This window comes from Trachurus japonicus, chromosome 3 (assembly GCF_045865225.1).
Source record: "Trachurus japonicus isolate A0001 chromosome 3, Traja_1.0".
NCBI classification, from domain to species: Eukaryota; Metazoa; Chordata; class Actinopteri; order Carangiformes; family Carangidae; genus Trachurus; species Trachurus japonicus.
The window spans coordinates 36988757-37002599 of NC_140909.1; the positions used below are offsets into that span (position 1 = coordinate 36988757).

At 39.2% G+C, this 13843-nt stretch overlaps 1 protein-coding gene across 1 annotated transcript in view; it reads right to left on the minus strand.

Annotated features, from left to right (window-relative positions):
- Nucleotides 1-13843, minus strand: part of luzp2 (leucine zipper protein 2) — a 158509-nt gene that overhangs the window by 31115 nt on the left and 113551 nt on the right. The window contains exon 6 of the mRNA XM_085772226.1: nt 7058-7120. Within this exon, the coding sequence (XP_085628352.1) occupies nt 7058-7120 (63 nt within the window). The remainder of the gene's footprint in view (nt 1-7057; nt 7121-13843) is intronic.

Consider the following 13843-nt stretch of genomic DNA (forward strand, 5'->3'; position numbering starts at 1 on the left):
CCTGAGCTCTATCTGCACCACTTTATGCACTGCACCGCTGCCACATGATTGGCTGATTAAATGAATAACCTAATATTGTGCTCAGTTAGTGTACATGTCATCTATTTTCTAGGACAGAATGTCTTCAGGCTTAGTTATACACATAGGGAGAGATGAGAAGGATATATATGTTGAGACACAGCTACGAAAAAAGTGTCAGTGGTTATAACATCTATGGTTCTTATATAATGCTACCATCTCTGTAAACAGAAGCACCACTCGCAACTAACACATTAATAGTTGACATGTCTGCTGATTTTTGGTGTTGTTTACATTTATAGACAAAACAATTAATAAAACCCCTCGCCAAGGAAAGTACATCCAGGCTTGATTAATACATGTAAGTGAAAAACATAATAAAATAATTGATTTACTATTAAATACATGTGTAATCTGTTTCCTGGATCATTAAAATTGCGCCAAACAAGGTGATGATGACATGCTGCCTTATTGAAAAAACCCTGTTGAATCAGTTCTATGTGGCAATTCACCTTGAAAGCAGTAATTACAGCAAATCCTCCAAAATCCAGTGTATTATATTTCATCTGCATAGGGTTCAGGTGACTGGATGTGTCCCCGACGTGAGAATGAAATGTAATTCTCGTGATAACAGAGATGAAATACTGAAATGTAAAACATCCATCATCCAAATGATGACTAGACTGCAACACTATAAATTTGACAAAATAGCACATAGGTGATAAATTCATGCACTTTTGTGGGAAAGATGAGCCACAGCATCTCCCTCACGGAGCTGGTCTTAACTTTGACATTGACTCAGGATTTCTGAGCTATCAGACGTTTCCCCTGAGAACAACACTGTCTGGTCCAGAAAGGTCGCAGGACATTCTTCAAGTGACCCGCAAAAGGAGCAGAAAGAGTTAGATATGTATAGAAGGCAGCAGCAGTTTCACCAACAGAAGTGGCAAACTGAGTCTCTCAGGCTTGGTATAAGCTTCCTTTTCAATTTAAATGGTCTGGCGAATTCGTCAAGTGTTTGTGATTGGTAAGGTGAACAGACACAGGGTGAGTCAGGCAAGTGGCTGCCTGCCACTGAATTTCCTCACTCAGCTTACCAAAAGTCTGTGATACACTTTTCCTCGTAACCTCTCTCTGTTTATGTGGTCGTGTTTGAACACTACAGCACCAGTTATGTCTTTCCAAACTGTTTTTGAGATGCATAAAAGAAACTTGGCATGGGAGAGAGCTTCCATCAATTGTGCTATGAGAAATATCTGGGCTTACAAAATTAAATTCAACTGTCTGAACAATTTTTTGAAATAATGTTGGTGCAGAGAACAACAACACACTCCTGAATTGTCATGAGCTGAAACTGTAGCAGAGGAAATAACAATTAAGTAAAAATTAAGTCTTAAGTTAATAGTAAGTTTCACTTATGCTGATATTGTATTTCTGTTTGTTGGGTTTTTGTTCCTTTTTTTATTGTTAGAAAGCACTAGCAGAAGTGTTATGTAAAAATCGTTGATTACAAATTATTACACACTATTATAATTACTATTATTTTAAAAATGACATAACATCAAAGTTCAAAGCACAGAGCACCTTTAATATTTCAGATGTGGGCCTGATGGCATTATTGTTTAATGAAAATTAACACATATAACATATGTGATATGACATGAATATACTACTTCTTGGCTGCTGTCGGTCATTTTTCTTGGGAACCCTCAAAGCTGCAATTTAAGTTTATCGGTTACATTTACACTAGTTAACCATTTATAAGGCACTCGTTTAAACACCTGAAAATTCAACATTTCTATTCAGAGATGTTTTGTTCCTATTACTTTGAATATTTTAAAAATTCTTCTTTTTTTTCAAATCTGCAAATCAGGGTCAACAATAAGGTGCTTCACCCTTTGAAGGTAATCATTTTTCAGAAAAGGTTAAAGGAGCATTTTTAAAAGTATAAGATTGTGTAAATGTGAGTGTGCTCACTTGCCCAATGAAGGGTAACACATTCTTCCCTCCCTATACTGGAGCTGAAACCATTCATCAATTATCCATTTGACAACTTGTCAAATAACTAATTGATATATTTGACAACTAATTTGACAAGTTGTCAAATAACTAATTAATGAATTTTGTTTGTAGCTTCTCCACTGAGAGGACTTGCTTTGATAACTGTAAACTGAAATCTTTGGGTTTTGGACAATTAGTTGGGCAATTTGAAGATGGGTTTGGGGTAATTTTTAACAATTTTCAATCGTCTCGTGCAGTGATAAATGGTCGATTGATTAATCAGTAAAATAATTAGCAGATTAATTGATAATTTAAATATTCATCTGTTCTAGCCCTGCACTATAGTTCCATGCATTTTGAAGACACATCAATAACTGGTGTTGTTTTGTCAGAATAGTAGTCAGGAGTCAGGCAACCCTAAAAGTTATCAATTTTACGGTCAGTGAGGATATAGGATCAATTCATGCATATTACTGTAACAGCAGCCATACAACCACTTTTACACTGTTGTTAACATGTAATTTCATGCCTTTTTAGCTGAGTAGTTTTCTGCACACAACAAAGATTAAGAGCACAAAGCTCAATCCTCCACCTCTCATAGCAAGCAAAAGCCAAGCACAAGTTAAAGCAGCTTTCTGAAAAACGATTACCACGCCAAATAAAATGTGTTCTATACAATGCAGGGAAATCCAACAGCCAGTTTTCACAAGATGAGGACGCAAATTGCACATAAACGAAAGCTGCTGTATAATCTCTTAAAATGCATCAAATGCAACAAAAAGGTGATTGTACTTAGAAAGTTTATCCAAGACTTAGATTAAAAAAAACAGAAATCTAGCCTCTGCTCAGTTCTTGGGCATGGTTTCAAAGTGTGCGATTTAAGATTCAAAGATTTTTTATCTCTAGCATTTTTTCCTAAAACTCTGGCTCATCCAAAGCTCTGAGGAATTCTTGATTGAAAAGATAAAGAGACTGAAAGCACAAAGAGCTGATTTCTAGTGAACAATTAAGAGTTCAAAAGTTAACATGCTCTTCCAGTTTGATCTAGGTTCAACATTATGTCACGGCTTGTGTGGGATATGCTGAAATGTGTAATAGGTCCACCAACACTCCCAAACTGTTTACTGACAAAGAATGTGTAAACAGAAATTATGTTTATGGGTGGTATGTTTACTTCCTTTTATACCTTTCCACACCTACCATGTAATAGATGGTGATGTTTGCAATTACCCTCTCTGGTGGAAATTGTTTTTCAGCTTCCGTATCCATCTCGTTGTGTCGCCCTACAGTCATTACAGTGTGATTACAGCTTCAGCCTGTAACCCTTCCCCTTTAAACATAAATTACTTTACAGAACCGCAGTAGGGGCATGGAACAATGTGCCTCTTACTGATTTACTCCAACTTTCATTGGCTCCCAAGGGGAATTGAAGACAGTGACCTCCATCTACCTGCGTTCCAAGAAAATTCTAGTGGCTATTTGGTCCCTAAAGAACTCAAAGTCTTCTGACCTTGATAAAATCTCTGCGGAAATAATCAGGCGGACAAGAACCACTGGGCAAGAACACAGCTCAGTATTACTGAGATTGTTGAGATAGTGTCAACTACAAGCACAAAGCCAACTAGTTGTATTTCCTGTCACTGCATCATTTCTATTGCTCTTGCAGGGAAAATTCTGGCTGTGTGTGTAGACTGCTGACAACTTCAATCAGGACCCCTTCATAGACTCTGAGCTATTTTCCAACTCTTTTCTGAAGTGTTATAATCAGACCTGGCTGCATAGTCAAATGTCCCATCATCATCTCGGAGTCTGAATATGTGATGATAGCTTGGATAAGCTTAGCTGGTTGAATGTCAGGGATGTTCAGCTGGAGGATTAGGCCTGTAGTTTTTAACACCAATTTTTATCGTGTTTCAACTGGAACTCAAAGAATGATCTCAGTGTTGGAGCAGACGTCTGGGTCAATGAAAAGCTCTTCAACATCAAGAGCTTCATGCACTAAATTCTCTTTGTGGACCTCTGATCTGTGGTGTAGACGATCTGAGCCGGTAATGTTACTGATGCTGATGTAAGTTGACCTGTGAAAAAGTAACACGGCAAGACTGTCACCTCATATATCAACCCTGAACCTAAAGCATTATTTAACTGATCCCAACGTGGTTTGAGTTTATAAATACATCTCCTCAAACTTTCATCATCCCACATACCTTTAACCCTGTAAAACCCAGACGTGGTAAATCTTAGCAATATACAGCTGCTGTAAAAACTTGGATGTTAGATAGTAATGCAGTGACCAGATGGCCAACATGTAGTCTTTGTTTATTAATAGTTCATCTATATGTGTCTAACATCCAAAAAAGAAAATAAATGAGTATAAACAATTTCAATAACCTGACATCCTGCTAGGGTCAATTGGAAATCAATCTCTCTTCGATGTGTTTTGGAGTGTATTAAATTAGCTGTATCCAATCACAACACAATCACCAAAATGCATTATAATCCCAACTATCAACAGGGTCATAATTTCATTGGTCCATGAAGAAAACAATATTCTGGAATAATCTGAGTGTGGCTCTGAGGTCAAGTGTGATCAGTGTCCTAACCAGTGCCAGGCTCTGAAACTAAAGCCTTGGTTTTTTGACAGGGATGGAGTTAATAATACGGGCCATTGAGGGCTTTATGTATAATATACGGCTTAATATAATGGTATTTACTGCCTCCTATAACATAATTTACCTTGAAGAACACTGAAATCATCTACTGCCCATTTCCTGAAGGTGGGAAGAAATGGACAGAAGAAAATTGGGGATGCAAATTATGGAAACGAACCACCTGTAGAAAATATATCACAGAGTGCACTTTTGACATTAGCCCATAACTAACATACAGGCTGCTTTGCTTTGTCCAAATACACTTGTAGCCTATTCTATTTATTATAACTATTACAATTAATATTACTTCTAAGCATTATTCCATCAATGATGTTGCTACCAGTAGTTTTATGGGGTCAGAACAGTAAGTCTTTTATGCAGAAGTTCAAATGAATAATTCATACCCTCAAATTATTTATTACAGTAAACCAACATAAAAGCATCCAGCCATTGTAGCAGTAGTGGACATAGTTGGATATACTTGGATAAAAATGTTTTGAGATGCTGGAGCACTTGATACACATTAAAAAGCCCCCATCAGAAGATTATTTCTGTTGCAATAGAATTTGTCTGACTACAGTATACCCTCCGTTCCCAGTTAATTAGGTACACTTAGTTGAAGCGAGCGCAGTCTGATACAATAGTCTTGCAATAAGTCCTATCGTCGGTATAGTTAAAATCATCAGTATGCTGAAGTGTCTCTGGGAGGTGTTGATGCAACTTTAATGATCATACTGAATGGCATCATTTGTGAGGTTTTTTAACTAAATCCCACTATACATAGAGGTATTTCTACAGATACTGTAAATGGGCTGGACAAAATAATAGGTACACCTGTCAATAAAACAAAATAAAGTTCAATAGCACCACAAACTCCAACTTCCACAATGACCACACAGGTGAATCAACACCTGTCCAAAAGCATATTACGTATCCCTCATGAAGGTATTGCAGGGCTGTTGCATTACTGTAGATTGCATTGGTTTTAGCCAAGTGTGGCTAATAAACTGCCAACTTACTGTGTTTTCCATCCTTGGTTTAAAATTATGAGGTGTTCAAATTGGACAGAAAATACTGATAGCATAATGTTTAAAGTTTTCAAAGAGTGTGATGAAAGAAACTGCATGAAAGAAGCTAACCTCCCGGAGAGGTGGGACTGGGCCTCTCTAATGGGCTGGAGGCATTTCTGAGGTAAGATGTAAGAGAAAGGGTCGAGAAATTAGGAACTCTGAGAGCATGGGTTAATAATTCACATGCTTCTTTCCTCTTTTGGTTACAGATTAGCAATTTTTAAGGACTCAAATGTCACTGTTCCTCTCTGATACCTGCCAGACTCCATAATTGCTTGTCTTCACCTGAAAATGCAATTGTTCCATCATTCAAAAACCTTGGTAATGTCCTCTGTATCACTGATCAAACAAACGTCAGCTGCCTTAGGGGGAGGTCTAGCCCAGGGAATTTCTAAAGAAAAATCTCCATCTTTTGCTCCAAGGTTGCCATCTATCAAGCTGTCTGGATCACCACACTGCTCTATGTTGAAAAAAATTGAAAGTTATTCCACATACTGTGGCCTGGATACAGGAAATGCTTGGAATCGCCAACTCTACAGCTCCATAGCTATTGAGCCTGAACCACAGCTTCACAGCATCAGTTGTAGTAACTTGAACATGTCACCAGGACGCCCTTAGGACCTGCTGCCTTGTATGATCTTGCATGGCTAAATTACAGCCTGAGCTTTGGTCAGCAGAAGTTAAAAAGCTCAGCTCAAGGCTTCGCTGAGTGAGGATGTGAACCTGGTGGACTCCGCTGACCATAACAACCGGCAGCAGAGCGGAAGTGACAGCAAAAAATGAAAGCCAAAATGTACTTGAAGCTGCTCTTACTCACTACAAGTCGGGACTCTCAGATTGCACTATACAGCCATCAAAGGCCTCACTTTTCAAGACGAGTTCCTGTCTGAGATTCAGCAGACATACAAAGCTGAGCAAGCGTGTGTGTTTGTCAGAGAGTAACAGAAAGAAGAATGAACTCTGTCTAACCCTCCCCCTGTGAATTTATCACTGTCTAAATACCAACAGTTTATTAATTAGTTACAAATAATGATCAACATAATTGCAAATAATTTTAACGGATAAGACAAAATGTAAATGCTCAGATTATCATAAATACAGCAAAACTTCACAGTGAATTAATGCTAATCACAGTTACATGTCTATGTTGTAATTTGTGTTTCATTAGCATTGCTTAGTCACAAGGGAACAAAATCTGCCTTCAACATCTAACCAGAAATTGTTCCTATTTCATGAACAACGAGCAATTAAGTAGCTGGAGCTGAAAATTGATTATAATTGTGAAAAAAAAGAACCATGCTAATTAAACATCCTTACCTCTTCAGCATAGGCGTCGCAAAGTTTGTTGCCAGAGAGCAGTTTGTTTTTCAGGCTCTTGTTCTGAAAAAGAGAAAAGAAACAAAAAGGTGATTCCATTGGTTTCTGCACTGCATGTTCTTTTAAAGAATTAGCTTCCTTCTAAAAAAAAAAAAAAGCACTATTGACTCACTGGGCCTCGGTTTTTTTCAGCAGGGCATTTGGCTGAGCATGAGCTCTGACAGCCAGTGCTCGGCTGTGTCTCGATTTCAGACTAGACTGAGGGAGCAGTCTGGAGTGCCCCCCTTTTGAGGATCTGAGGGTGTTCTCAGGCTCCTAGGAATCTAAAAGGTCAGAAATGTAGCTCTGAACTTTAAACGTGATCAGTAATTCTTAAAATCTTCTGACTGCCAGCCAGCCAGCCAGCCAGCCAGGGGGAGAGATGCCAGAGTAAGAGGGTCATGCGGTCTCATTGTTTGGTGCCAGTTTAGCATCCTCGCTACAGTTTTATAGACAATCTGGAGGCATGAGAATGATCTTTTACTTACAGAGCAGTACAGTCTGCCACACTCATTTACATGAAATGTGCTCATGCATTAATGACTTTCTCCAGGTCATTAGAGGATGTAAATATTTTGATTTAGGGAGAAAAAAAATCCAGCTGACTTTCACTGCTTCGATTACCAAGCGGTTCTCAAACTCAAATCTCAAGGACACAAATTAGATCGCCCCCTCCCCCATCTGATAAGATTTCTGATTTTAGATGATTGATTACAGGACGTGTTTGAAACCCCTGAGCAAAAGAGTCAAACAATCCATCACTCTGTTAGTTATGGGTGGAAATATAGTGAAAATGAATGACTCCCATTTTTACTGCAAACCCTCAGGAACTCCTTTAAGATTCCCCAGGGGACCCCACTTTGAGAACCGCTACCCCACATAACAAAGACCTCATCACAGAACTGAAGTAATACAATTCCCAAATTCAAAATGGGGAGTAAAAGCATATTTCTGAATCATTCTTTCCTTTTTAAATATGTAATTGTCTGAAATCCAGTCCCTTGCCTCAATTCAAATACATGGTTTTACAAGTATCTATTAAGATGGCACTGTTCTTTGTAAAGGTTACAGTCAAATCTCGACTGTGACTGTAGTGTATTATCCACCTGAACTTTTAGCTTTAACATCATGCATTATGTTCTTCTGTTTTTCTTGGAACTGAAGGAAAGTGTTTAGTAACAGTAATAGATTAGACATGAGTGACCCATGTGAGATGCACCCTAGGTGAATGTGTTTTTGTTGTTTAGAGCCTTAAGCTGATGTTCAGCCTTGTCCGAAGCATGAACTCAAGGTCGTAAAATTATATATAGGCTAGATCCTGTCTTGTGTTTATGAACACAATACATGAACTGTGTATGTTAGACAGATACATTCCATTAATGTTGAACAGTTAATGCCTAATATGGAAAGCTATATCCTTATGTTGGGAGAAGGTGGAGTTTTGGAGTTAGAAAGTATATAAAGATTGTGGTTTTGAGCCATAGAGAGAGATCTCACATTGGCATCATGAGATGCTCCAAGATTCGACATTTTTTGTACACTGCTCTTCTTCTTGTTAATAAACTACTTTTTGAATGCAAGTGAAGACGTGTCGGCGGTGATCCCTTCTTTTCATCAACACATCAATATACCACATGACCTTACCTAAAATTCACCACGGTGGATTTAAAGGGCGATGACACAGCAAGGAGACAGGATGTAAGGACAGAGAAGAATGAGACCTGATAACAGCATTGGCAAAGAAGGAATTTCCCTTTTTAATTGACAATGATCAGTGAGTAAGATTGGCCCTAAAGCAACTTAATGCTTAACCCAAAGTACCCATCCACTCGTCAGGATGAGCCAATAAAACGGCGCAATCAACCGTGACGAAGGCTTCACTAAGGTCTGAGAGAACTACAGCTGTACAGTCTGCAGCTTGTGCATGAGGTCGTTTGAATCGGAGAATCCCTGCTCTCCGATTTAAAACTGAATTGAGTGTCTCAGAAATGTTATTACAGTGCAGACGAAGAGAAAAGCGCAGCAGGTGAAAACGGCGTCTTGCAGTGAAGGGAACGTACAGAACCGTACAACATAATGTGTGTTTCAAAGACAAACTCCAACAAGGTAAAAACAACAAAGCCAACAACATAGGACTGTGATATTCACGTCACATCCACATGTATATACATGCTTTTATCAGTCTGTAGTGCAGCAAGTGTCAAGCGTCACGTTTAAAGTGCTACTGAGAACATCTGTCATATCAAAGTTAAGTTGTAGCTGCAAAAATAAAGGGAGGGGCTGCATGTTAACACTTCTCAGTTGTTACATCTTTGCTATCACATGCTGTTTGATGATAAGTCGTGGAAAAGAGGATTTTCTTTCCATTCTTTCAAAATGTGTGTTTACTGACGGACTGGGGAAATATTTTAAGTAAAGCGATCGCAGGGCTTTAAAATGTGTGTTGAGGGATTATATAGGACCGGGAAATGATCCTGATGGCTGAGGAAGCCTAAAGGTGATCACACGACACTGGATTACTTGACAGGAAACGACTTCCACCGACACCGCGAATAAGCGTCTACCACCTCCGCTTTTATCTAAAACAACAAACGTAATTAGACACAGCGCTATCACAGCGGCCGGCAGAGATTTATTAACAATTTTCATCGACTCAACATCACATTTAAAAAGCTTAATGAGTCTATCAATGAGCTAATTAGCTGTAGTAGAGGGTCTATTCTGCAAAATCATCCAGCAGAGCAACAGAGATTCACTCATTAGACTTCATTCAAGAAAACTGGACAAAAAAAATCAAACAAACAAAAAAACAAAAACCTGAAACCTGTAGTCTGTCCTTGCTCTTCTTATATACTGTACTACATATGTTGTGCATTCATCAGCAACTTTCTCTGGTTTTGCATGTGAAGGGATTACAGTGTATGGGCTCAGAGTGTGATCTAACAGACTCTGAAACAGCATGGTGTTGGGCGCCAGGAGGGTGGTCCCGAACGTTGCCAAGACTGTGGTTTTTGCTGGGCTTTTCGAAGGCTGCAAATCTCCTGACAGCACAATGAATGGGCCAGAAAACCTCATCACAGTGTTTGCTACGTGGGAGGCAAAGGAGAAGGGGTGGAAGGATCCGCATGGCAGATGACAGGTGGACCGGCTGGTAAACAGTTAATTGCCGAGGCGCAGTGTGACGGTGAACATCGCAGAACAACCGCAGACACTTTTGGAAGATAAGAGACACTTCATTAAAATGACAAATCTCAAATAAAACAAAGTGAAATCAAATATGATCTATTATGTACACTTTGATACAGAGATGAGAGAGAGAGAGATGAGAAAGGTTTTTTTGTGTCATCCCAAAATTAGAAACAAATAATGATTTGATATAAAGCGACCGCGCAAACTGTCAATTAAAACTTGAGACGACAGCTTAAAACTTCCAGCTTAATGACCACAATAGAGGATTACCAGCGTGATTCAAATTTCTTTTGGGATTCTGGAGGATGTTTTAAAACTAAATTTGCAACAAGCTGTTGCATGGTGTTCATTAATCAAAAAGCAAAAGAAAAACAGATCTCACAACACAGACTGGGGGGAATACTCAGGAGGACTGACAGCCACATCCTTTTCCTATTGTTTTCAACCCCGTATTATTTATTGCACCACATTTCAGACACTGTCTGTCTGTCAGCCCTTCAGCATCAGCCCATGCTTTTTTATTTTGGCTCCTGTGCGAGTGTGGAAAGTTTGCTTTTCTCGGCTATAGCGTGTATTTGTGAAAATGCAGTATGGCCATAAGGATTTATGGTTTAGAGACATTAGACATTAAATTCATTCAGGTCTGTGTGGAGATCTATTGTATTCTGGAGTACTTGAAACTGTAGTTAACCACCCTAAAGAGTATCTATCTTTACATAATTGGTGTATTCAAGGGGACAGTCAGCTCTGATACTATGTTAAGCATCTTTGTGTGTACACAAAGATGCTTAACATAGTACAGAGTACAGAGTACAACATTTCTTATTTTATTCATTTATTTTTTATTATTATATATGTGTGTGTTTGTCTGTTGTTTCAATTGTTAAGAAAATTGACAATGAAAAATATTTTGAAAATTCAGGTCGAGATAACAGGTTTGTTTATTTTGACTCTGCGCTCTGATTGTACATTTGCTGCTTGATGATGGAGACAGCTCAGTGTTGCTCAGTGATCATTTGGCTGTGATCCACAGGGACAGTTTGAACACAGAGGGGGGTGGGGGTAGGCGTAGGGGGGGTTGTAGTGCATCCACCAGCTGGCCCTCAACATCTACTTATAAACGATGCGGCCACTTCCACCGTCCTCGCTCTGTGTCACGGCGCATCCTGACCGTGATGACAATTTAATGCTTGATGGCAACCATTCATGCTGCAGCTTCATCTGTGTTTAGATAGAATGAGCAATTTGTATTTTCTTTTAGCTCTGCGAGCAGCGTGACACCATATTCACAGCTAGCAGGGCACAAGACTCTGTCTCGTTTTCACTTAATGGATATCAAAGTCAAAGTGGCCACAGCATCACCGAGCTGTGTTTGCGCAGCGTCTGCTGTCATGCAGCTCTAGTCTGTACCGGCTGCAGGAGGGGTGGGGGTGGTGGGGTGGATACATTCAGGACTCTCTTTACAATAAGATTTCTGTCTCAGGAGCATGCACCTGAATAAATAAAGGCCATCAAAACTAATGAGATCTCTAACAGTGAAACTGCAATGTGCCCCTCAATTATTTCAAAGATATTAAAGGAGACATATTATGCCCCATTTCCACAAATTAAAATAGTTCCCAGGTGTCTTAAAGACATGTCTGTGACATGCTTTGGTCAAAATACCTCAAGGATCAATCATCACAGCTCTTTTCATCCTCTCAAAACAGCCCTGTTCAGAACGGCTGGTTTCAGTGCCTGTCCCTTTAATAAATGCAAATGAACCACTGCTTGCCCCGCCCCTTCTACCGGCCCCAGGTAAAGGTCGTATTATGCAAATTCGGGTCTTTGTTACATCACTGGAAGACATCTGAGGGAACAGCTCATAAAACCACGTGGATTTCAACCTAGGGAGCCTGAAAAAGGAAGGCAAAACAAACACCTATATGTTAAAGAGCCTTCAAAAAGTTATATTTCCATTTTATGTCCCCTTTAATCAAGAAACATGCATCATAAGATGACTTCATTTGTCATTAGGAAAGAGCATTTAGGGGGTGCTTGAGTGGAGAAAAGTGCATTTAATTCTGCATCATGAAATTATTACATGAAAACGTTTGCTAACATGGTGGTGAGCTACATTCTGGTTTCCATTTGCATTTCAATTCTCACTCCCGTAAGGACACACCTGTAGTGTGTATGTGCTGAGCAGTTACAGTTACATGCACACTGAGTAGAGGTAATGATAACCTGGGATGGAAGTTTTTTTTCTGTCTTTTTTCATGATTAATGAGGCAAAACCCTCCCAAGTATCAATTCCACACAGTTGAACATCCTCTTGCCCCTACACAGGGACCACCATTCAAGGACATGTAGAAACTGGCAGCTGTCATAAAATATGACATAGTTTAGCCTTAGGACACACTCAGAGTGAAAATGAGATCCCGTGGAGCTTGTATGTCACAGTGCATTATGCAAAATGTGATACACTGAGCTGCATATGTCGCAACGTGTTATTCCCGCCGCGCTGTCAATCTCTAGACCTGGTCTTAAAAATGGGCAACTTGCAAAAAGTGAAAAATGTTCCTTGATTATTTTTGAAAAAAAAAAAAAAAATGCTGCAGCACACAAATAGGTTGTACAAAGTCCCTCTGTGGACACTCCCCATTTGTAGGACTTCAACACACAAAAAAATGTCTATCTGACTCAACTCACCGGAGTTATTTTCACACATTATAAAGTGCTGACATGTCGACAGCCCCTGAGTGTTGATATGTCCATCTAGGTCAGCTTTCACACCATTTGACACACATCAGTGTTGGATCCTTTTAACCTTAGTGTGAAGTGTCAGAAACCAACTCCTCTTGAAGCACTTCTTTCTTCTACAGTTCCACATTAACACCATAAAGAGCAAAAACATACGAGTAAAATGAATCTCAAACAAATCTGATTTCCAGACTGTATTGCTAACCTCTCCCTCTACACACACACACACACACACACACACACACACACACACACACACAGAGGACCCTCTGCCTTGCAAAGAAACCATCAAGATAAGAAAGTCCCAATAGATCGTCCACCAATCAATATCAGGTGATTTTCATTACAAATACGTTATCTGATACAATACAGTATCAGAATCAATGCTCCTCATTACTGATCATTTTAAAACCAATCACCTGTGGTTAATGGGCATCTGCAGCTGAGAGAGTGTGTGTCAGCCAAGTGGAACTTCCACAAAGTGTGTGAGACTTATATAACATACTGTACATAATCTGCAATGCGCTGTAAAGATGATCAGTATCTGCCACTGACTCCACTGCAATTCATTTTGACGTCGTCGACATTCTTATCTTCAGAAGTAGAGACAGACTGGGAGTCACACTGCAACCTTTTCCTTACAGGAGGTGAAAAATTATGGTTTCAAACATAAAAGGTCAATACGCCTCACTGTAATGACAAAGTAAACACAATAAAGTGTTTACCTGCTATCTCTGTTTAGTGTAAGTGATTTTTTTTTTTTTTTTAAAGCTATGTTGCTCATGTTTTTTCTCTGACTTACTTTTTTCCTGCTGT